Source organism: Palaemon carinicauda, chromosome 27 (genome assembly GCF_036898095.1).
Source record: "Palaemon carinicauda isolate YSFRI2023 chromosome 27, ASM3689809v2, whole genome shotgun sequence".
Taxonomy (NCBI): domain Eukaryota; kingdom Metazoa; phylum Arthropoda; class Malacostraca; order Decapoda; family Palaemonidae; genus Palaemon; species Palaemon carinicauda.
In genome coordinates, this window is record NC_090751.1 from 54,456,568 (window position 1) to 54,482,907 (window position 26,340).

The 26,340-nt window shown below is 42.3% G+C and overlaps 1 protein-coding gene across 1 annotated transcript in view; it reads left to right on the plus strand.

The window, feature by feature from the left end:
* The window catches only part of yip2 (yippee interacting protein 2), a 109,180-nt gene that overhangs the window by 81,500 nt on the left and 1,340 nt on the right, over positions 1–26,340 (plus strand). The window contains exons 6-8 of the mRNA XM_068351089.1: positions 3,812–3,987; positions 17,886–18,086; positions 23,753–23,907. Coding sequence (XP_068207190.1) covers positions 3,812–3,987; positions 17,886–18,086; positions 23,753–23,907 — 532 coding nt within the window. The remainder of the gene's footprint in view (positions 1–3,811; positions 3,988–17,885; positions 18,087–23,752; positions 23,908–26,340) is intronic.

The window sequence follows — 26,340 nt, forward strand, 5'->3', positions numbered from 1 at the left end:
GTCCTGGGCCTAAGGCCGGGAAGTCGTGTGGGGCGTTCTTGTCCAAGCCTGATGTGGACCCGCACTCCCTTTGTTCCTCGTGTAGGGGTAAAGTGTGCTCTCCTTCGGACACGTGTCTGGAATGTGTTTCGTGGAGTGAAGTGCAGTGGGTGAAGTTTGGCACTAAGAAAAAGAAGTCGTCAAAATGTTCTCCCAGGAAGGCGGGTTTTTCTTCTCCCGCCACATCGGCTGGAGAGAAATCTGACAGGGTTCCTTCTGCTTCCCCTACCCAGAGTAGGGGACGAGGTAAGTCGGTTAAGGGGAAGAAACCGGTGGTTCTTCCCCAGGATTGTCTTCTAGATTCTGGGGTGACTGTTTCTGCACAGGCAAGTGGGGAGCCTGAGAGTATGTTTTGTGAGGGTCCGCGGGACTTTGCCCTTGTGCAAGGGTGGCACGTCCCGTCTGGCGACCCTATGTGGAATAAAAATGTCCCTTTTTCTTCTCCAGATTCTTGGGTAGATGTTTCAGGCACCTCCGCAGCGGAAGGCGCCCCAGAGAAGGAAGATTCACCGCTAGAGGATCCCCTCGGATGGAGCCTGCTTAGAACTCCATGTAGGTCCCTGTTGAGAGTGGAGAACGGTTTGGGGTACTGTTTCCCGATCATAGAGCGTCCTACTACTCATCCAGCGACTTCTTCGGCAGTCCCTGAAGTTTTTATGCAACCATCGACGTCCGGGACCCAACAGGTGTTGAGCAAAGCTCCACCTGCCCCTTGGTCCCGTTATGAGGAGATGTCTGAATCTTCGGCAGCAGGTTCGTCGTTCTCATCAGAAGAGGAAGTTCGGAGGAGACACCGGAGGAGGAGAGACAGATCTAGGAGAAGGCGGTCCTATTCAAGGTCTCCATCTAGGTCACGGCATAGCAGGAAGAGATCTCGTTCCCCGAGGCGGAAGGTCAGGAGGAGCTGTTCGCCGAAAGAACAATGGGTCCTCGTCCCCCGAAGTAAGCTTGCGGACTTTACCACTATCCCGAGCACTGCGGGTCGGCTTACCGGAGACAGTCCTCCTAGAAGGGCCTCCAAGAGCCACAAGTCGGCTACAGCCATGGACCATAGGTCCTCGTCGGACAGGCGTAAGACCTCGACCAAGGAGACTCAATCCGCCCAGTGGAGGGAGTCGCCTCTTCGGACGGGCAGCCGCGGCGAGTCAGCCCGTGGGAGTGATCGTCAAGCACGGCTACCTCCGTCAGACATCACCACGGAGGAACCCGTACCCTTGTTAAAGGAGCGAAGAAGGGCGGAGGCGCCCGTTCCTGCTGAAGGACGCAACCTCGATCCTCAACATAGCGCAGTTGCCCGCTTCAGCGGCACTTCCCGTCCCCGGACGAAGGAAGCGGAGGATGATGCAGAAGACGTTCCGGCGGAGGACTCCACGTATAGGAGAGTCATCAACCTTATCAGGAAATATAATAGGATCGAGGAGCCCGTACCTTCGGAAGAAGACGTCTGGCGGTCAGGTCTTAACAGAATCATGGAGGAGCCAGTCCAGAGGAAGCCATCCTTAGCCCTGCCGGAGGCGAGAGATGTTAAACTGGGACGTGCCCACATAGACAAGGTTGTGGACCGGAACAGGGAGAACTCTAAAGGGCAGAGTGCTTCCAAACTCCTTCAAGGACTGAAATCCCAAAGCAAATATTATTCTTCGGAGGGACGTCCACATGGAGCCATTTTAGACATTTTTCAGTAAATACTGTCGGCCCTCTTTTATCGCTGGTTCCTACTTTGCTGTTTCGTTTTTTTGCGGCCAAGAACAATCCAATACCCATTAAATAAAAATTCATAAAAATCGTGATAGAATTTCTGGGTGGAGGCGTGGATTGAATATAACCCTCGCTATCCCCGCTAACTAGCGGTGGGTAGTTTAAGGCTCGCTTCACACGAGCGGTTTGAAACTGTCCGGCTCAACATTAGTGCTGTTGACCGATAACAGTACAGTGGTAGGCTCACATATACAAGCAAAGAAGTACTTTTTCACAGCTCCTATGCCAGCTAGCTCTGTTTTGTCGGCAGTGAAAGGCTTTCCCTCAGCCTTAAGCATGGTCTTTGAACTGAACGGAGTTAACATTTCCTCCTCGACGGAGTTGTCACTCCTTGTTTGTAACTTTGAGCAATCTTTCCCTCAGTCAGAAGTCAGGCCACTTCTGTGGAATATTGCTAAGATCTTACGTACTCTGAAAGAAGCTCCTTACGAGCCTCTCTGGCAAGCTTCAAATAAGGACTTGATCTTAATGACAGCTTTCTTGTTAACCCTGGCCTCTGCGAGCTGAGTCAGTGAGCTTCATGGCCTTTCTTACGACATAGCCCTTTCAAGGCGATGGAGGCAGGTCACTCTTTCGTTCCGGAATTTGTTACAAAGACTCAAAATCCGGCGGTAGCTGATCCTACTTTTAGCTCCTTCCGGATTAAGAGTCTTTGTTTAGTAACAGACAATCCCGATCAACTGTTCTATGCCCCGTAAGAGCGCTGAGGTTGTACCTTAAGAGGACCAGAAAAGTCAGACCTCAGATCAATAGGCTCTTCGTGAGCACAGGAAGGATCAAGAGGAGAATCATGAAAAACTCATTCTCCTTATGGATCAGGCTGGTGATAGAAAGAACCCTGACTCGGGACACCCTACTATCAGGTAGTCACCCCTGTGCGCATGATATCAAGGGGTTGCCCCCCTGGCATTTAAAAAGAATTTCAGTACTGTAGGTGCTTCTCACAGGCAGATGGAAACGTCAAACGACTTACACTACAAACTAACTGCAGGACATAACCCACAGAGCCTAGACACCTTCTCAATAGGTCCTGTGGTGGCAGCTCAGGTGATCTAACGTTAGTGCGTCTTTATAGTGTAGTGTATTATTTTAATAATAATATTGATGATAATAATAATAATAATAATAATAATATTCATATGAATCACTGAAAAATAGCACCAGAAGAGGAATGCCTACCCAGTGCAACAGCTAAACCACTGGTGCCACATAAGGGAAAACCTGTTGTCTTAAGGGAGCCATAAACTTAAGTATTCTACTGTCAGGTTATTCTGCCGCATGGTTATCTCCTGCAGGTTGTGAAGGGCCTCATTGAGCTACATTGATTTCTAAGCCTCACGGTTTCAAACCGTTCGTGTGAAGCGGGCCTAACCCTGTTAAACTTTTAGCTTTGGCTAGTTTTTAGCTTTGCTGATGTAATAATGTACTTTTAAAGAGCTCCTGGTTTGTATTACTTGGGAAAATACAAATTACTTCCAAATTTATAATTTTTTCATTGTATGAGGTCATGAAGTTGATGCTTATGATTTGAAGGCACGTATAGAAGTAATTGATTTCAGTATTAAAACCTGTTTTTGCTGTTTAGATTTGATTTTGAGTAGTTGATTTCACCCTTGTTAGTTTTCTTTTGATAAATTTAAGGAGTTGAAGGTATTATGTATTTTATGCATAGATTTTTTCTTTGTACAGCAGGTTGTCTTCATTGCCCATAAGGTTTATAGCACTAGAAAGTATTTAAGACCCACTGTAGCATCGCTGGTTTTGCCTGCTTTATTTTCTGCCTTTTACTTTACCATTGTTCCTGATGGTTACTTCTCACTTTGCTTTTTAACCATCAAATCTTTGCTTTATTCCATTTTCATTTTCTATTTTAAAACAAAACCTTTCACGCTAGCTCTTATGAATGTATTAATTTAACCGAGAGGTCTTGTTGAACTACTTTTTTATTATAATATTAAGGAAATTTAATTCTTATCCATGTTTATTCTTCTACAGTATTATTATTTGATTTCAGCTCAGGATAATGGTAATTTTGATGCTGAGATTGCACCCATTGCTGTTAAGACTAAAAAAGGTCCTGTTGATATGACGGTAGATGAACACCCAAAGCCACAATCTACAGTGGAAAGCGTGGCAAAGCTACCACCAGTTTTCAAGAAAAATGGAACTGTTACTGCTGCTACTGCCTCTGTAAGTATATTTTACCAGATTTCCTGTGTGGCCAAGTTTGCCTAAAAGATGAACTTGAATATTTTTTTTTTAAATATTTAACTTAGCCGGTGAATATATAATAGCTGCTGCTCCAGCGGCTCGACAGAAAACACACACAAAAACTCGCGAGCGATCGCTATGAAGGTTGCGGGTGTGCCCACCAGCGCCAACTATCGGCCAGATACCGCATATACATGTAAACAGACCCAATTTTTTCTCTGTCGGCCTTAACGACAAGACGTATCAATACTCGCTGTATAACCTGGAGTTTTCTCAACATATTTGGTGAAGTACTTCCTTTTGGTTTGAGCTTTCGCAGTGCAGGTGTTTTATCTTCAACTTAAATCTTGAACTCGTTTTTGGATAGATTTAATTTTTGATGACTTTGGATTGTTTTTTGGACTTTCTTTGACTTTTAAATGGCCGACCCTTCCCTTAGTACGGAAGTGTGTTTTAGGCTTTTAGCAATTATCTTATCACGTTATAAATTAATTATAGATTTTCCTCTATATATTTTATATCTCAACCGCCTTTATTAGGCCTCTTTGATTAGCTTTCCATTTATAATAAACATCAAGATAAATTTTTATGATTTGTTTATATGCGACCTTTCCTGAGAGTAGGCGGTCCTAACTTGGAAACCGAAGTTAAACAACGTTGAGCCCTTTCAATCGTAAATAACTTTTACAGAGCAAATGATTTAAAACTTATTAAATGAATATTTTTTTAGTAGATATTTTATGAAAGATTTTCTTTGAATAGTCTTCGTACTGTTTCAAAGATGAACTAACGTTTAGTTTATTTATGCTACGCAGTTTGCGCTCTATCGTTACGATAGAGAGAGAGAGTATCACGGTTTCACTTTGCAGAAAGAGTAAATCGATTCTGACGTTTTGTTCATTCTTCTTTCAAAGCTTAAATGTTTTAAATACTATTTTAAAGGAACTTTTTAATTGAAAAACCTTTCAGTTTTTTCCTTTGGTCAAATAACCTGTTTATTGACGAAAGGTAAGTGGGCTCTTCTCTTCGGTGCGAAATCAAGAGAGAGAGAGAGAGAGAGAGAGAGATAGAGACGGAGAGAGAGAGAGGAGAGAGAACGTTCCGATCTTTATTCTCGTCCCAAGCGAGTAACGTTGTTCTCGAGTCAGTTTTTTACTCTCGTCCCTAGTCTCTGTACGGGGAGAAAGGATAAAACGTTTTTAGTTTTTATTCTCGTCCCAAGGCACTGTACGGTGAGAGATTGAAAACGTAGTTTTGAATGAACTAGTGTTTAGTCTCCTTCCCAGCCACTGATCTTTTTATCTTAAAATATGTTTACTGTTTTTTGCTTGTATTAATGTGCTTACATTATGCGACTGATTTCGCAATTATAACCTTTTGATGAGGGTAGAATTGCGTGCTTCAGGTAGAAATCAGTTTTATTCATACCTAATGTGAATTGTTAAAAAATTCGATTTCAGTGAAATAAGTGCAAAACAGAAAATCGTAGTGATAAAGTGTTATCAGTGTTGCGACCAAGGGTTCGTCTGTTCGTGCCTGTCGTTCGCCTAGTCCGAGACCTCTTGCAAGCTCCCAAGCCCAGGGGAGAAGTAATGTCGTACGACTTATGGATTCGAGAGGACTTGATCAGCGAACAGACGTTCCCTCTATGGTTTCAGGCGTGTCTCATCAACACCGCCCCTACCATAAGACGAGCGAGACGTTTTTCTCCTCGTCATCCGAAGGCTTTTCGCATAAGAAACCGTGGAACAAGGTTTCGAGGCCCTTTAAGCGAAAGTCAGTCCTTTCAGGACAGGTCCAGCGTCCTGGTTTTAACTATTAGGACAGCTCTGACCCTATGCAGTCATCGGAAGACTGCTCGCCGCCTAAACAAAAGCGTAACACAGGCTCCGAGAGTCTTTTTGTAGGCAAGGTTTTGCAGTCACAGACGTTACCCTCGTCTCTTACCGCAACCATTCCCGTTGATCCTAAATGGGTTGTACGGCAAGACATGCAGAATAAGCTTGCCTCTCTTATGGAGGACTATTCTGCTGAGCAGGTTCACGATGATCCTCGCCGCTTAGCTGATCGAGATCCTGGCCGTCAGCCGCCCAAACGAACCTTTGCTCGTCCTGTTGACGTTGACGTTACAAAGTCACGTCAGTCACGTTTTGTAGAGCCTCACTCGATGCAGTCCAGTGTTGACTTTCAGCCGCTTGTGGACGTTCAGCCGCTGCCGCATGCTCTTGTTGACGTTCAGGACGTTCGCCAACCAGCGAAGTTGACTTGTTTTGACGTTGAGCGTCAAGCACCGCAGTCAAGAGTTGTTTTGACTGCTCAGTCTAGGCAGTCAAGGCAGTCTCGAGTTGACGTCGAGCGTCCTCCCGCACCTGTTGGTTGTTGCTGGTCAGTCCTTTAAGCAGTTACATGACATAGCGTCCTTGACTGCTACTGTTGCTCCTTTGCGTGTGGACTCTGCTTGTCAAGCATTGCCACCACGGCAGGTCTCTCCCTTGCTTGAGACTCGGCTATTGTCGGACAAGGTTCCTTCAGATGAGGAAGTTGCTGTGCCCCCTCCTACTGATATTCCCTTGAGGACTCTGTCAGACGGAGAGGAGCCTAAAGCTGCTCAGCCCTCTATGGACTTTAAATAAATCATGCTGATTTTTAAGGATCTTTGTCCGGATCTTTTTGTAACTGCTGCTCCTCGTTCGCCTAAACGTCAGAGTTTACACTAGGCCTAGCTACTTCGAAGCCGTTGTTTTATAAGCTAGTGCTCTCTCGCTCTTCTAAGAGAGCTTTACGTTTGCTAGGCGACTGGTTTATCACCAGGAGGAGTTTGGGGGAGACAGCCTTTGCTTTCCCTACTTTTAAGCTGGCTTATAGAGCGAGAGTCTGATATGACACGGGAGAAGTTCTCGGCTTGGGAGTTCCTGCCTCTGCCCAGATAGACTTCTCAAACCTCATAGACTCTCCCTGGCGCCTGGCCATGAGACGCTCCAAGATTTTATGGTCGACTTCAGAGCTAGACCATCTCCTGTTAGGAGTTTTTTCGAGCGTTTGAAGTTTTGCTGTACAATTATGTCATGCATAAACAAGGCTTTCAGGGATGGCTCCAATGATCTGACAGCCACGTTCTCTGCAGGAACAAGTCCCTCAGGGATGGCTCCAATGATCTGACAGCCACGTTCTCTGCAGGAACAAGTCCCTCAGGGATGGCTCCAATGATCTGGCAGCCATGTTCACTGCAGGAGTACGTAAGAGGCAAGTGCGCTCAATGTGTTCATTGTCAAGACAAACTTCACGATGAAGTCTACCAGGCTGTCTTGACAGCATTAATGGAAGGCGACTGGATGGTCTCTCTCGACCTTCAGAAGGCATACTTCCACATTCCTATACACCCGGATTCCCAACCGTTTCTGAGGTTTGTTTACAGGAATGTGGGGTACCAGTTTCGAGCCCTGTGCTTTGGCCTCAGTCCTGCTCCTATCGTGTTTACGAGGCTCATGAGGAATGTGGCAAAATCCCTCCATCTATCGGGGATCCGAGCTTCCCTGTACTTGGACGACTGGCTTCTCAGAGCATCGTCCAGTCTTCGCTGTCTGCAGGATCTACATTGGACGTTGAGTCTGGCCAGGGAGTTGGGACTTTTGGTCAACCTAAAAGTCCCAACTGATCCCATCCCAGATTATTCTATATTTGGGGATGGAGATTCGCAGTCCAGTTTTTTCGGGTTTTTCCGTCTGCCACCGAATAGAACAAGCCCTGCTCGAAGTCCAACTAATGCTGAAAAGAAAACGTTTGTTCAGTCAGGAGTTGGAACAGTCTCGTAGGGACTCTCTCATCCCTGGAGCAGTTTGTCTCACTAGGGAGACTACACCTTCTGCCTCTCCGGTTCCATCTAGCCTCTCACTGGAACTAGGACAAGACGTTAGAGACGGTATCATTCCCAGTCTCCGAACCAGTAAAGGCATGCCTGAAATGGTGGGACAGCAATATCAGTCTGAGAGAGGGACTATCCCTAGCAGTCAAGAACCCAAACCACGTGTTGTTCTCAGACGCGTCGGATTTGGGTTGGGGTGCGACCCTGGACGGTCGGGAATGCTCGGGTCTGTGGACCTCAAGTCAGAAGAGCATGCACATCAACGGCAAGGAGCTATTAGCAGTCCACTTGGCCTTGATGATATTCGAAAGCTTCTTCGAAACTAAGTGGTAGAGGTCAACTCAGACAACACCACAGCTTTGGCGTACATCTCCAAGCAAGGAAGCACACACTCCTTCAAGCTGCTCGAGATCGCAAGGGACCTTCTCTTATGGTCAAGAAATCGAGGCATCTCCCTGTTGACGAGATTCATCCAGGGGGACTTGAACGTCTTGGCAGACTGTCTCAGTCGGAGGGGTCAGGTGATACCCACGGAATGGACCCTCCACAAGGACGTGGGCAAGAGTCTTTGGGCTACTTGGGGTCAACCCACCATAGACCTCTTTGCCTCCTCGTTGACCAAAAAGGTTACCAATCTATTGCTCTCCAGTCCTAGATACAGAAGCAATCCACATAGACGCGTTTCTACTGGATTGGTCTCTTCTGGACTTATATGCATTCCCACCATTCAAGATAGTCAACAAGGTACTGCAGAAGTTCGCCTCTCACGAAGGGACAAGGTTGACGTTGGTTGCTACCCTCTGGCCCGCGAGAGAGTGGTTCACCGAGGTACTTCAATGGCTGGTAGACTTTCCAAGAAGTCTTCCTCTAAGGGTAGATCTGTTACGTCAGCCCCACGTAAAGAATGTCCATCAAAGCCTCCCCGCTCTTTTTCTGACTTCCTTCAGACTATCGAAAGACTCTCAAGAGCTCGAGGCTTTTCGAAGGAGGCAGCCAGTGCGATTGCAAGAGCGAGGAGAGCTTCTACCATTAGAGTATACCAGTCGAAGTGGGAAGTCTTTCGAGACTGGTGCAAGTCAGCATCTGTGTCCTCGTCCAGTACCTCTGTAGCCCAAATCGCAGATTTTCTTTTACATCTGAGAAAGGTTCGCTCCCTTTCAGCTCCCACGATTAAGGGCTACAGGAGCATGTTGGCTTCGGTCTTTCGACATAGAGGCTTAGATCTTTCCAACAATAAAGATCTCCAAGATCTCCTTAAGTCTTTCAAGACCTCTAAGGAACGTCGTTTGGCAACTCCTGGATGGAACTTAGTCGTGGTCCTAAGGTTCCTCATGTCAGACAGGTTTGAGCCATTACATTCAGCCTCCCTGAAGGATCTCACCCTCAAGACACTTTTCCTAGTGTGCTTGGCTTCGGCTAAAAGTGTCAGTGAACTTCATGCCTTCAGTAAGAACATCGGCTTTTCTACAGAAAAAGCCACTTGTTCACTTCAACTTGGTTTCCTGGCCAAAAATGAACTGCCTTCTCGTCCTTGGCCTAAATCTTTTGATATTCCTTGCTTATCAGAGATCGTAGGCAACGAACTGGAAAGAGTATTATGTCCTGTTAGAGCTCTTAAGTTCTATTTAGCTCGTACTAAGTCATTACGAGGTAAATCTGAGGCATTATGGTGCTCAGTTAAGAAACCATCATTGCCTATGTCAAAGAATGCTTTGTCATATTTTATCAGATTTTTAATACGAGAAGCTCATTCTCACTTGAATGAGAAAGACCGATGTTTGCTTAAGGTTAAGACGCACGAAGTTAGAGCTATAGCAACCTCCGTGGCCTTCAAGCAAAATAAATCTCTGCAAAGTATTATGGACGCGACTTTTTGGAGAAGCAAGTCAGTGTTCGCGTCATTTTACTTAAAAGATGTCCAGACTCTTTACGAGGACTGCTACACACTGGGTCCATTCGTTGCAGCGAGTGCAGTAGTGGGTGAGGGTTCTACCACTACATTACCCTAATTCCAATATCCTTTTTAATCTGTCTCTTGAAATGTTTTTAATATTGTTTTTTGGGTTGTACGGAAGGCTAAGAAGCCTTTCGCATCCTGTTTGATTTGGCGGGTGGTCAAAGTCATTTCTTGAGAGCGCCCAGATTAGTGGTTTGATGAGGTCCTGTTGTATGGGTTGCAGCCCTTAATACTTCAGCTCCTGGGAATCTTTCAGCATCCTAAGAGGATCGCTGGGCTTCGTGAGGAAGACAGACTAATAAGGCAGAGTAATCGTCTAAGTCAACTTCCTTACCAGGTACCTTTATATATTTGGGTTTTGTTATGATATAACTGTCAAAAACTCTAAGCATATACGCTGTAAACTTAATTAACTCTGGTCTCTACCCACCACCATGGGTGTGAATCAGCTATTATATATTCACCGGCTAAGTTAAATATTTAAAAATGATATTTTAATTATAAAATAAATTTTTGAATATACTTACCCGGTGAATATATAAATTAAAGGCCCCCCCTTCCTCCCCGATAGAGACCCAGTGGGATGAGAAAAATTGGGTCTGTTTACATGTATATGCGGTATCTGGCCGATAGTTGGCGCTGGTGGGCACACCCGCAACCTTCATAGCGATCGCTCGCGAGTTTTTGTGTGTGTTTTCTGTCGAGCCGCTGGAGCAGCAGCTATTATATATTCACCGGGTAAGTATATTCAAAAATTTATTTTATAATTAAAATATCATATTAATTAATTTTTGGTGAGAATATTTTTCATTAATTAATTTTTGGTGCGGGTATGAATATGTAGTAGGATTACATAGCATATGCCGAGTTTTTATGATTTCGGACCCCTTTTTTTTTTTGTGTCATATTCTTTAAATTGAGCCCGCTTTTATTTGACCTTTCCAATAAAATCCGATCCTTTTTAGCAAGGTTGAAAATTTTATTAAAGAAACCTTATTACACTGGTATGATCATAAAAATTACTATAAATTCAGATCCTCACAAAAATTAAAATGATACTGAAATCCCAATATATATCTTAGTAAATATGAAAGGCTGGGAAAAGTTAATAATTCTTGTTTTGTTAGTGATTATGAAAAAATAGTTTAACCAGACTGTAGAGTTTTAGCAAATCAAAAGTCATAGGTGATAAATTCCGCAACTAACAGGAAGTTGCATGTTTTTTTATGTAATCCTTTTGTTTATTGAATGAGAAAGTATAGGCTCTTTCAACCTTGTATCACAAAAGTAGTTGAAATACAAGAATCCCTATCTTTAGCACTTAGTTATGAATTGTTGCTTTAGAAAGTTTTAAGGAGTGGGTGGTTACTGCAATACCTCGCATGCTTATTTACAAACTCATAAGGTGTAAGTCTGTGTCCATACAGACTGCGATTTGGCAGGTGCAGGCAGGAGATGCCGTAAATTGGAAGCGATAATACATTAATTCTAATGAGACGGCTCTCACACAAAGCTAAAGATGTCTAAAATTTTTTCTTTGGAATTCATGTATTTCCAATTTTATGGTTCAGCCCATTCCTGCCTACACTTGTCACTGCTTGTGTGAACCCAGATGGAGGCCCCAGATGGAGGCCCGGCCGGTTTAGTATTTGGGACTATCCTTGTAGGGTAGAATGGTTACCGTCTTGGAACATTTAATAACTGACCTTAGTTCTTACAAGGATACACGCCCTTGTCTTTTAACAGTAGTATGTTTTCAGCGTAGCTGGAACTTGGCTGTTGAATTCATAACGAGGTGTTGATAGCTACAGGCGGGTGATGGGAAAGCCCTCACCTGTGAGTGCACATTCACCTTCTATAACTTTATAGTACTGTGCTCACCAAAAATTTTTGCGAGGTGGGAGAATAGATACTGGGAACATTCCTACCCGTAAAATACTTGCAGTCAGCCCTCATTATTCATGGATTCCGCGGATTCAGTCATACGCAATACAGAAAACCGTATAAACTATTGAATAAAAATTCGCGTATTTGCGATCAGTACTCTTGCGGCCTGACAATTTCAAACCGACTTCGCTCCTTTGTACCCAACATGTTTCATGCTGTTTCCCTCTTCACACAGTACAACACCCCGTCTCTTGCGGACTTGGCCTCAGTCTCGCATCATCTCTTCTCACGTGTGCATTTCCCACTTCAGTCCTTTTTTGTGCTGAATCACATTGTGATTTAAAAAAACTTCATATCTAATGTGTTTATGGTGATTTTAGTATAAAATGTGATACGTATATTACACTACCTTACGTGATACAGTCGACGGCTCAAGAGTTGCATCATGTTTCTAACTTACTGCGTAGAACTTTGTGCAGTAGTTGTCGACTTATGACCTATGCGACTTAAGACTGTTCAACTTTATGATAATTTTTTCTCTCTGATGAAGTCTCAAGTCTGTTGGAAGTAGAACACTAAAAGGACAGATATTTCCTTAGAAATAATCTTAGTTCCATAACTGGGTTACAAACCTATGCTATTTATTAAGGGTATTACTTTCGGCGAAGCTGAAAGGATGATCCATTAAAATTTAGCGAGGGTTAACTACTCATTCTGCTAGTTAGTAGGGGGTAAGTGGGGCGGGGTAGCTAGCTACCTCCTTCCCGTTTCTAAGGAATAGCAACACCGCTGCCAGAGCGCAAGGTAAGGTCAAGCGTTGCCTTACCCACTTCTTCATTAGTTAAGGCTGAATTCTCTCCCAGGGAAGAGTCCTTACACTGGGTATCACGTCTCGTTCACTTATCTCTCCCTCCACGGGTCAAGACCCCAGCGGCAACGAGCTCCTATACGAAGGTATCCTCAAAGGAGCTGGCCCTTTAAGCCAATGTCCACACCATGATGGAGAAGGTTGGATAAGCAGTAAGACCACAGGTCTTCATGTGCACGCTGGACCTAAAGGACGCATACTTCCAGATCCCAAATCATGCATCTTCAAGGAAGTGTCGGAGATTCAGTCTAGACATCAGGAAATAACAGTTCAGGGCACTGTGCTTTGGTCTTTCCACAGCACCCCAAGTCTTCACCAGAATGTTCGCCTTAGTATCATCTTGGGCTCACAGGATCGGCATCCATCTCCTCTGTTATCTGGACGACTGGCTGATCGTAGCAGACTCTGTGGCAACCCTTCTTCAGCACCGAGGCAAACTTCTGAGATTTTGCCAAGATCTGGTGATTATGGTAAACCTCATGAAGTCTTCCCTGCTTCCCACTCAGAAGACTGGTATATCTATAAATGATTTTAGACACCAATCTCCACAAAACCTTCCCATCAAAAGACAGGATAATGAGGCTGAGAAAGGTCGCAAGACTTTTTTCTCAAGACTAGAATTCCCAGCCCAGAAGTGGCTATGTCTCCTTAGACAGCTATCATCCCTGGCCCGATTAGTTCCCAACGGTCCCCTCAAGATTTGATCTCTCCAGTTGCAGCTTGAGTCTGATTGGAAACAGGCCTTTGATTCCCTGGACATTCTGATCCCCTTTGGGGCCAGAGGAACGGATGGACCTCAAGTGACGGGTAGCAGACAAGACTGTGGAGGGGTGTAGATCTTCTTGTTTTCCTCCTGGACTTGATGCTGATTTTAGACACAACAAAAGAAGGGGGGGGGACCAATGTGCTGCACCACACGATCTCAGGCCACTGGCCAGAGTCCGAAAAGTACCTTCAAATAAATCTCTTGGAGATGAAGGCTCTTTCTGGTCCTTTAACAGTCCCATCAGTTCCTGGTGGGCCACTTGAGTGGTGGTTATGAGGGTCAACATTACAGTAGTGGCTCACATCAACAACAAGAGGTACTTGTCCGCAGCCCCTATCCCATTAAGCAATAGAAATGCAGTACTGTACTAAGACAGGCCGAAATCCACTCGGTACTGCTATCAGCTTGCTTCATTCCAGGCTAGAGGAATGTGCCCGCCGATAGTCTGAGCAGAGCATCTCAGATAATGGGTACCAAATGGTCTTTGGATCACCTAGTAACCTACAAAGTCCTGACTTTGTGGGGTTCTCCAATCATGGATTTGTTCGCAACAACCCTGAATTTTAGGCTCATACTGCTCCCCAGTCCCAGACCTCAAGGCTTTCTGGCAAGATGCATTCCAACAACGGTGGGGACAACGTCGTTTACGCCTTTCCCCCATTCTGTCTGAAGAGACGGGTACTTAAATAGGCCAGAACATCGGTCAACCTCTCAATGACTCTCATAGCTCCGCAAAGACATCATGCGGAATGGTTTCTGGACCTTCTGCAGCTCCTGCTGGAGCCTCCAAGAGAACTCCCTCCACGACATCATCTACTCAGATAACAGCATGTCCACATCTACCACAAAGCTGTAGATTCTCTAGGACTGCACGCCCGGAGACTACCCAGCACCTCCTCACTCGCAGAGAATTTTCATAAGTTGCGAAGAGGATATCTGGATACCTGCAGAAATCTTCAGCAGCAGTCTACCGTGCAAATTAGAATGTCTTCTGTGGTTGGTGTCATGGAAAGGGTATCTCTCCACTCAATGCCACTATTACAGCATTGCGGAATTCCTCGGGTATTTGTGGGAGGAAAGACTTCTTTCAGTTTTGGCAGTGAAAGGCTATCACTTAGTCTTGAGACTTGCCTTCAAACTGAAAGGAAGGGACATCTCGACGTAAGATCTTTCCTAACTCATACAGACTTAAGAACTTACCTGTCCTCAGTCAGAAGTGAGACCTTCCCCTCGGAACATGGTTCAAGTTCTCCGGTTTCTAAAGAGCCCTACCTACGAACCACTACATCAGGCAACAGATGGTCACCTGTCTTGGAAGACAGTGTTCCTACTCGCTTTGACCTCGGCCAAAGAGGTCAGTGAACTTCATGGTCTCTTATACGACATTGCCCATACAAGGAGAGGGGGAGAGGTAACATTCAGCTTCTTCCTTGCGTTTTGCCAAGACTCAGAATCTAGGAGTGACGGATCCTAGCTTTGACCGCTTCCGGATAACGAGTCGCCGCTCTGTAACTGACGATTCAGATCATCTTTTACTGTGCCCAGTGAGGGCACAGTAAGAGGCTCTACCTCAAAAGAACATCAACAGCCTACCCCCGGGTGCTTTCGCTTGTTGTCAGCACTGGGAGAGACAAGAGTAGGATCACTAAAATTAGTAACTTCGTGGACAGAATCATCCATCACACTGAATCCAGATCCTTCTCCAACACGTCAACCCTGATCTCATGATTTCAGAAGCATAGCTACTTCCCTGGCCTCCAAAAGAGATTACTCTGTGATGCAGGTTCTATAAGCAAGGGTGTGAAAGCACCAGACAACTTTCATAGCCCATTACCTGCAAGGCATGACCCACAGGAGCTCAATACGATCTCTATCAGTCCTGTGGTGGCTGCACAACTGCTGGTTGAATACTTCAAGCTCCTTATTGGACAAGTAGCAGAAGGTTGAGGGCAAAGTTACCCGGTTTTATTCTGCGTGAATGAAAAGGAATGACCGGCTCTTTTGCTTTTCTTCATCCTCCCTTCTCATGGGGAAAGCAGCAGCCTGGGTTCTCTGCACAAGCTGACCTCAACCACTGCAGGTAAACCATGCTCCCTCGTGTACTTGGTATTGTGTCAAAACCGTTTCGTCCTCATACCCTGTCTAGGTGGTATTGGGTAAGTCTTGGTTACCACAGTTATTTCCTATAAAGACTGAATAACTTTTACCTTGGCAGTCACACTGCTTATCTCAACACACAGCTTACGTAGGTCGCAGACCTTGTGTAGCAAGGTTAAGCGAGGTGTTATTTTTGGTACTCACCTACTCAAAAAAGGAGTTCCCGGGTAAAGCCAAAAAGCCAGATTAGCAGGGATGTCCACCCTCCTAATGGGTCACCCCTAATAAATAGCGTAGGTATGTATTCCAGTTATGGAGCAAATGACAAATTCAGAGATAATTTGTATTTTTCCTAACGATACAAACCTTTAGCTATTTATACAAACTTACCTGCCGACCGCCCCCTACCCGCTGACCGCCCCCTTTGAAGTCCTGCCTCCAAGAAAAGTGAAGCACAGTCATGTGTGTGAGTGAAGCAGGTAGCTAGCTACACCCTTTACCCCCCGGTAACTAGCGGGATGGGTAGTTAGGACTCACTAAATTTTTATTGCTCGTCCTTTCAGCTTCGCCGAAAGTAATATCCCTAATAAATAGCTAAAGGTTTGTATCATTAAGAAAAATACAAATTACCTCCGAATTTCTCATATTTCTTGTATAAAAATCAACTGATTTATATTGGTAAGTCAGTATTTTCTTTTATTGATAATATACATTATCCATTTTAAATAAAAAAAATATATTAAGAAAGCTTTTATCTGTCGAGCTGGTAAAGTGACTGATTTCGTTTCAATAGGACATTGAATAATGTTAGTACAGTATTCCCATAATCGAAATATTAAGTAACGATGCAATGTATTTCATGGGTCTTAATCGGTTGTTATGAGTACTACTTTGTACGAATTTAACTCTACAAATGGGACACTCATATTTTACGTGGGTTTTGTTCTCTCTCTCTCTTTTTTTTCTTGGCCCTGTTTCACTGATTTCTCAGCAGTTGGTTGAAGGCATATGGGTTCCAAAGGGACCCTGATCGCTGACAAGCAACCACATGTATATGGTTCACAGATCAGCCATTTGCATCTCTTCATCGCCTTGGTTCAGGAGTTTGTGGCCAAGACCTAGAATCCAGTCGGCCAAGAGACTAATCCTTCTTCACCTCTTCCCTACAAAGGTGACTAGTGGGAACCAGAATGAGTTGCATTCCTGTTCTTATTGGGATGAGGGTACACTATGGCTCTACATTCATTACGAAAGGAATAAGGAAAGCTATGCTGAAAGTTTTATTTCTGGCTTCGACCAACTATCAGAAACTTGCTCCCACAAGGATAGGAGTGGAACACCCTGGATTTGATCATACAAAGCCAGAATATAGAATCTACCCCAGTTCTCAAGAAGAACCTGGCATTGTCGCATTTTTTGCAAAAACAGTACTCTGTTAGCAACAGAAGAACTTTGCTGCCCATTACCTACGGAGAGTACTGACAGGTTTCTGTATAACTTTATCTTTGAACTGGTGGTAGGAGCTAAACAGATAATGTAGTAAACCTAGCTCCTCCACAGAACAAGAAGGATCTCATCTAAAATAGCGGTTGTGATAAAAGTCCAGAATAAATGGTAAGATTGACTGGCCTTTTACCTTTATTTCTTCCCCTTCCTTGGGGTGGAGCACTTACTCTTTGGACCAAACAACGAATGCAGGTGAGCGTCATGATTAAAAAGAATCTTGCCCATCCACGTACTCATCAAGGATAGACAAAGGTATTCATTCATGTTCTCATATAACCATACTTTGAGACATATCCTCCACACAGATATAGGTTCTTCCTTAACCATTTAACAGTCTATGATACAGACCAATCATAACACTTTCCTCATCTTCATGTCCATGTCATTAAAAGGTTGAAATGAGTACTCACTTTTACTCCTACGCGGGATCAAAGTGCTTTGACAGTTCCTGGGAAAATAAACCAGCCAGTTGGTTATAGGGATTTGCTTCGAAGTATGTAGGAACAATTCACAAATTTTAAAAGTAATTTGTATTTTTCCTAACTTTAAAAACCTGCTTTAAGTTACATTTCCTGCCTCAACCACCCTAGAAGTCCTAGGTTGAAGGTCAAAGTGGTTACTCAGTGTGTTGAAAAAAAGGGGGGGCCAGACTTTGCAGCCACCTGATATTAAGTACCAGCATTTCCTAATAAATTGTAACAGTTTTGGTTTTGCTGAAAGCATACAGTACTCATATTAAAGAGCTCAGGTTTGTATAATTAGGAAAAATAAAAATTACTTGAAAAATATATTTATATGGAAGAGATACAGTACTACAATTGAATGTGGATGCAATTAAATTTTACTGATTGTAATCAAATTTTATTAATTGTAATCCTATACATTATTTGTTACAGCTTCTGTTTTACTAGTTCATCCTTTTTTTTTATTTAAGGGAATATGTGATGGAGCTGGAGCAGTTGTAATAGCTTCAGAAGACGCTTGCAAAGAGCATGGTTTCAAGCCTTTAGCACGTTTAGTAGGATATGCAATTGCAGGAGTTGATCCAACAATCATGGGTATTGGTCCTGTGCCTGCTATTCAGAAATTATTGAAAGTTTCAGGATTAGAGCTAAAAGATATTGGAATGGTTGAGGTAAGTACTTAAGTCAAAATAAGAGGTTTAAGTCACTGGAAATATTGAATTGTTAAACAAATCAGTCTTTATCTGTTAGCCAGTCTATCTTGAAAAACAAGTCTGCTTTACTAGTCAACTGAAAGTATTATCAACATGTTATTTTGTTAAATGTTAATAAGAAATATTATATTTGAGATGTTTATATTATTTTATTCTCGGAGATTGCTGAATTGTCTTTTAATGTTGACTTTGTACATTTGGCTTTGATCATGCAATTTTTATCACACTGTATGACTTTCATATAGTACCAATTTCTAAAAGAATTTCCCAAATGATTCTCTTGCACGTTTCATAAGGAGGTTTAAGAGGATAGCTTAATGAGGTTTAAGAGGATAGCTTAATCTTATATTTATAAAATCAAAGGCTTTTAAGCATTTTTTTTTTTTGTTCAATGTGTATTTTAAATTGTGGGGGTTTCTGGTATTTCCAAGCAGTATTTAAATTGAGGGAAAAGAATATTAGTCAGTTTTATTAATTTTTTTTTTCAAGTTAGTTACTTATTATGAATCATTACATGAATTTAGGAATGGGATCAGGCATTCAAAAGAACCAAAAAATCAGACATTCAAAAGTACAATAAAGGTATTAAAAATGTGATTACAATATGTACTAAACATTCTTGTAAACTACATTAGAGGCACACATATTATCTGCTATTTATGCATTGACAGTAATATTAGATAGTTAATTTTAGGATAAGCCTTTTTTATTACTGAATAAAAAATACTTGCCTGTACCCGCACAGAATGATGTAAAACTAAGGCAGGTTTCCTAAAGCCAGATAGTCGTTAATGTATACATTATTTGACAATTCAAAGATGAATTTTTCTTATTATAATACTGTGAATGCTCGAGTGCTTGGACGAGGATTGAAACTGGTAGACGAGAATGACCATGAATGGGAGGTAAATCAGTTGTTGTTTGCGGATGATACTGTACTGGTTGCAGACGCGGAAGAGAAGCTTGGCCGATTAGTGACAGAATTTGGAAGGGTGTGTGAGAAAAGGAAGTTGAGAGTTAATGTGGGTTAGAGTAAGGTTATGAGATTTACGAGAAGGGAAGGTGGTGCGAGGTTGAATGTCATGTTGAATGGAGAGTTACTTGAGGAGATGGAATAGTTTAAGTACTTGGGATCTGTTGTTGCAGCAAATGGTGGAGTGGAAGCAGATGTACGTCAGAGTGAATGAAGGATGCAAAGTGTTGGGGGCAGTTAAGGGAGTGGTAAAAAATAGAGGGTTGGGCATGAATGCAAAAAGAGTTCTGTATGAGAAAGTGATTGACCAACTGTGATGTATGGATCGGAGTTGTGGAGAATGAAAGTGACGGAGACTGAAATTGAATGTGTTTGAGATGAAGTGTCTAAGGAGTATGGCTGGTGTATCTCGAGTAAATAGGGTTAGGAACGAAGTAGTGACGGTGAGAACGGGTGTAAGACATGAGTTAGCAGCTAGAGTGGATATGAATGTGTTGAGGTGGTTTGGCCATGTTGAGAGAATGGAAAATGGCTGTCTGCTAAAGAAGGTGATGAATGCATGAGTTGATGGGAGAAGTACAAGAGGAAGGCCAAGGTTTGGGTGGATGGATGGAGTGAAGAAAGCTCTGGGTGATAGGAGGATAGATGTGAGAGAGGCAAGAGAGCGTGCTAGAAATCAGAATGAATGGCGAGCGATTGTGACGCAGTTACGGTAGGCCCTGCTGCTTCCTCCGGTGCCTTGGATGACCGCGGCAGTAGCACCAGTAGGGGATTCAGCGTTATGAAGCTTCGTCTGTGGTGGATAACGGGGAGGGTGGGCTTTGGCACTCTAGCAGTACCAGCTGAACTCGGTTGAGTCCCTTGTCAGGCTGGGAGGAACGTATTGCATAAGGTCCCCATTTTTTGTCTCATTTGTTTGATATCGGCTACCCCCCAAAATTGGGGAAGTGCCTTGGTATATGTATGTGTGTATGCTTCATTAATAATTTTTAAACCATAATGTTATTATGGTCCTTCCAAATTTCACAGAGGGTTAGGTTGGTGTTATCAGTGACATCAAGCATTTTTTTGAAGGAAATGCTTTATCTAACAGCTTCTTGAAATTTGAAATAACCTGTTGGTCCATGGGCTGGAGGAGTGGAGTGGTATTGGGCGGCAGAGATAGTGGACCTTAATAAACTTATCATCATCAAGAATGTCATCTTCAAGACCTGAAGGGTGGCCAAGGGCATTGTCTAAAATGAGAAGACATTTCAGTGGCAGGTTTTTCTCCATCAAATATTTCCTGACTGCCAGACCAAAGACCAGATTTACCAATTATGTGAAAAAATGCCTCAACCCATGCCTTTGAATTTGCTTGCCACATCACTTAAGCTTTTCTTTCAAGATCTTATGACTCTTGAAAGCATGTGGGTTTTTGGAGTTATACACCAGCAGTGGCTTGATCTTGCAGTCACCACTGGCATTAGCACACAAGGCTAGAGTCAATGTATCTTTCATGGGTTTATGGCCCGGCATTTTCTTTTCTTCTGCCATGATGAATGTCCTCCGTGATATCTTTTTCCAAAAAAGGCTAGTTTCATCACAGTTGACTTGGTGGGGGATGTAATCTTCCGCAGCAACAAGTGAGGCAAAACGTTCAACTTACTCCTCCACGGCTTTCACATCCGACCTCGCAGCTTCTCCATGCCTCACAACTAAGTGGATCCAGTTTGCTTTTTAAAGTTATCAAACCAGCCACTAGCTTTGAATGTCTCTGCTGCTGTTGATGTCATCCCACTCTCATCTGCTTCCTTTTATTTCAAATCTGTATGTTGCGCTGGCCTTCTCACAGAAGATTATTTCAGTCACGCTATCTCCTGCCAGCTGCTTATCTTTAATCCACAGCAACAGAAGCCTCTCCATCTCGTCATTTATATCTTTCTGTAACTTCGACATGATGGTTAAGCCTTTAGAAGACTTTGTGCTCTTAATAGCATCCTTCTGTTTGAGGATAGTACATATCGTCAATGTACTCGTTTCGTAATGGCGAGCCAACTCACTCACACAGAATCCACGCTCATGTTTTTCAATAATTTCATGCTTCACCTCTATCATAGTCATGGCGAGCGATTGTGATGCAGTTCTGGTAGCCCCTGCTGCTTCCTCCGATGCCTTAGATGACCGCGGAGGTAGCAGCAGTAGGGGATTCAGCATTATGAAGCTTCATCTGTGGTGGATAATGTGGGAGGGTGGGCTGTGGCACTCTAGCAGTACCAGCTGAACTCGGTTGAGTCCCTTGTTAGGCTGGGAGGAACGTAGAGAGTAGAGGTCCCCTTTTTTGTTTTGTTTCATTTGTTGATGTCGGCTACCCCCCAAAATTGGGGGAAGTGCCTTGGTATATGTATGTATGTGTACCAATTTATCCACTCGCTTTCTTTTGGCCCATCACTTATCAAGATAATTGTCTACAAAAACAGTAGAACCCCGCAATAACGGACTAATAAGGGGGAAGGGGTGTCCGGTACTGTCGATAGTCCATTGTATCGCAAGTTTCCATATGCAGAGAATCAAGCAAAATTATACCAAATTCTATAGGCTATAGAGGCCTACCATATATGCCAAACATGTAGTTAACATCAAAACGAACAGCTGAGATTATATTACGTGTTTTTCACCTAAGGATCACATAATCAAGGAGTTAAATTAAATGTTAATGAAAATGAAGTAATATAATATATCAATAACTGAATACAGCGCCAGAAAACACTAGTGAGTAATCTAGGAATTACTGCTACTCCCTTAGTTATATCTATAAGTAAAAAAAAAAAATCCTAAAATAATATATACAAGACTACTTTATATGTAAATGAATAAGTAAATAAATATGAATATTGCATATATCCGACCACAAAACAATCTATTGATTGGACAATGTAAAAAAGAAAGAAAAAAAAACTATTTTTAACATCTCTTTATGGTATAAAAAGACTGCTAAATCATGAAACCATCTGTGTAAGCATACAGTAAAATCTAAGTTTTGGTTATGTCGAGATGTTATTATAATTTCATTTTACTCAATGTATGCTTGAAAATTAAAAATAAACTAAATAAAACCGATTCTATATCACATCTTCCATTTACATTTCGTCCCAATGAACAAACGAACAGCAAATGAATAAACAAACAAACGAAAGTATTTATACATTTAATTGATAACTAACAATACATATAGTTTTTATTAAATTGTATAAAACCTTTTGAATTATGTGATAGTTTGAATAAGTTTGGGAATTATATTAAGAATATTTATGTGCACATGTCCTTGCTAGCCGTGGCTTGAATCAGCTGACATTGTTAACATGTAATCAACTGGGCTCTAAATGAATTTTCCAAACTTATTCAAAACGTCTTATAATAGATATTGCAAATATCAATGCTGTATGTTCTTTTCACTTGATATTTCCATCCAATTACTCTTAAAATCAATGCAGCTGTCCTAGAATAGGGCAACAGACTCTTGAATACTGCTCACCTATGATCTGGTCCAGGATGGTAACTGAATGTCAGTCTATCCTTCATTCTGTCATGGTTACTGCTCAATGCTGAAATTCCTTTGGAATGAGTAACATTACATTTTCAATCATAACTCCATCTGTCAGAATAGAAAATCTGTTCATTTTGCTCAATTAATTTTGATAAAGGCCTTAATCTCAATAAAGGCTCCGAAAAGTCTTGGTTTTGGTTCAGCCTTGTGAACTGCTGAAACATATCCTAAATGAACTTGTGCATAAATATATCTCCTCTGCAGCTGAATGGATTCCTATTACCTGGTCTTGAGATAGGAGATCAAGGATATGATACCAGGCTCTGAAGGTATTCTTGTCCAAGGACAGTCAATTCTCCTTAAATGGGAGTCTGCAAGCTTTCTCTGAGAATCCATAACCATGACTTTTGGGTGAACTGGATTAGTGTTTTAACAGGTTGGAAAGATGCCGAGTGGGAGCTAGGTCACAAGATGTATTTAACCATTATAAGACCAGTGCTGAAGGGCTTGTTACTGAATAAAAAAAAAAAGGTAATGGTAAAATGCAAAGAAATATCAGTAAGAAAATACTTGTTGCCTCTAGTAGTGTTTTGAAGGATGATGTCATGTCACTCCTGTCAGGTATGACATATTGCATCATAATCCTGCCAACTGCTGTGCAATGAAAGACTCTTGAAAACACTATCTAAATACCTGTAATTTAACCCAATTAATTATTATTTACATATTCCCAAAACATTGTCATTAGCCTAGCTGAAAAGTTGTGTGATCAACTTGAAACCAATACTTTAAAGTGTATACAATAAAAGTTTTCTTTTTATTGCTACTATTGCAGAAATGACCTTAACCAATTTTGAAAAAAATTTAAGTTCTGTACTTGGAATATAAAAATTCTACAATTGGTGAAAAAAATATTAGAATAAGAGAGATTTCATATTAATTTAACAACCTGGCTGCTGGCCACTAATAGATCTCAGGGGCACATTTACAAAAGCTACTGCTATCATCTTATTCAGGAACTGATTCTTAATTGCAATTACTAACAAAGGTAAATGCAAACTTACTTTACATTTCTTCAATAATTACTGGTGGTAATGACTAAAATATTTTTATTTTGTTTTACAGATTAATGAAGCATTTGCACCACAGACCATAGCCTGTCAGAGAGCCCTTGATCTTGATCCAGCCATTTTGAATATGAATGGAGGAGCTATTGCTCTGGGACATCCTCTTGGAGCATCAGGTTCTCGTATTACTGCCCATGTAGTTCATGAAATCAGGTATTTGCCTCTTGTCACCAGTTTCCTATATAAACCATATAAGTTTTTATTATTTTCATCAAGTTTTATCACATAAAATTTTGACTTTTCGTCTTTGGGTCTTCAAATTGAGAGGCTTAAAATGAGAACATTGGACTTGGCTAAAGTATTGTCAAACTGGAATTTTAAATTGTGTCAAGTGTTGATGCCATTAAAAATATATTTTCATATAAAATTTAAATATTGATATTTGTTATTACATTAACTTTGATATGGAAATTTAGTTTTATAAGAAAGACAAATTACATAACTAAAGTTTTACATTCTATATATTATGAGTGTATTTAAAGTGAGTAGGGGATGTGACTATTTTTTTTTTAAATGTACCATAGAATATTTCCAATAATCCATTTAATCTTATCTGTTATGTATAGCAGTCATAAAACTGCTAACACTGGGCCTTACGGCTCAAATATATCTGGTCTTCCTAATCTGCTATAGTTGAATTGAAAATAATGATTGCCGGGAAGAGGTTAAGAAACCTTTTTTTTTTTTTTTGCTGACATCATCATTTGTTCATTACAACCTACTGATCATGAAATACCTGAATAGCAAGTTTAAAGGCCGCTCATGAATGGCAGAGGCAAGGGACAGTGACATTGCCCTATAAAGCAGGACAATGCTCTAGAAACTGACCATATATACACATGATCAGCACCCAAGCTGTGGCCGAGGAGGGCCAGGCAGTGGCTGTTGATGACTCAGCAGATAGACCCATAGGTTCCCCAAACTCCCCATCCTTAGCTCACAAGGATTGTGAGGTTGCAGCAACCAAATAATCTAACAAGGTTGAGCGGGACTCGAACTCCAGTCTGGCGATCACCAGTCAGGGACGTTACCACATCGGCCACCACAACACCTAAGTTAGGAAGTATGAATCTAAAGGTTCCTAATTGTATCAAGTTTAGATAGTCACATACTTTCTGTAAGAGAGATTGTGGATTCCTGACTGGTGATGCCTCAGACACCAGAATTGGAAGCTGTTGTTTGTGCAAGAATGGATGCACTTCCTTCCTGAGCCTGCTGGTACAAGTTGATGAAGGAAAGACACTCACTGCTGCTGTCTATCATTTTACCCAGGTACTCCATTCTCTTCTTAGATGCGAGACTTATTTTCCCGGTTGATCACAATCCCCAGATTGTGGTAAAAGGAAAGCGTGTCTATCTTGGAGCAACTGCATCCTGGAAGAGGACAATAGTATCAGCCAATTGTTGATGCACATTTTAGTGGGCACACACAGTAAAAACCAAGAAAACACTCGTTAAAACTTTCAGAGTGGTAGACAGTTTGAATATACACCTCAGGACTGATGATTAGATACCTTGAAAGTTCAATGGAGAGAGGTCAATAACTAGTCTCCAGTTGCTAAGTGACTACTCAACCTGGAATAGTCAGCCTAGATAACTGTCTATGTTGACAATGAGCAAGTTCTCCTACTATTGCTTTCACCTCTGCTGCTAGGGGTCAGAGGTTTCCACCATTTCAGAGGGTCAGTCTGGAATCTCAACAGTGTGGGAAGTGAGGGGTGAGTTGGTAAAAGGTAGCTGTTATCTATCCTGAAGGACTTCCGCCACTCTGCTTTCTGCTGACTCCAATGGCTTGACAGGCATCCACTATTTGAAAAAGCAGGAGAGGATTGTCTATCAACACCACCCGGACTGGAGGTGACAGGGGCCATAAGTTGGGAGTGTTCCCCTAACTTTTCTTTAAGGCTCTGGAGATCACTGGAGTCTTCCTCAGTGCTGATCTCAAAGGCATGGTGGGGTTTAAGTTCAAGTTGTCCATGTTGTTGCTTGAAGGACCAGGTTTCTCCATCTTTTCATCGTGACCTCCACGTCCTTATACAGGAAATGGGCCACAGTCTTCAGTATTGGGATATCTCTTCTACCCTTAAAAAGGGGAAAGTAGCCACTGAACAGTTTCAGTGCAGTAGTTTTAAGCCCTTAAGCAAAGGAGAATAGTTTGTTAATCTCTGTTGTTAGATGTATGAGAACAGTGGAATGTGAAAAGAATAGGCCCAGGCACTATTCAGTGCATGTATAGGCAAATGAAAAATGAGCCTTAATCATAGAGGGATCCAGTGTAGTACTGTACTGTCTGGCCAGTCAAACAACCCAATAACTCTAGCAGTAATATCAGTGGGTGGCTGGTGCCCTGGCCAACCTACTAAGCAACAAGAAATAAGTTGGTGTCTTCTTTGTCCATATCTCGTCTTGGCAATGTAGGCAACTATCTTATTAGTTTTCATAGTGGGAAGAGGAGATATGGATTTCACCTCACTGAAGATCTATTAATTAACCTTATCCAATACCCTTCTAGCCAGCTCCTACCATGCAACTCTATGGCGGGCTTGACCCTTGAGGGCCACCGATGTATTATATGCTTAGTAGGTG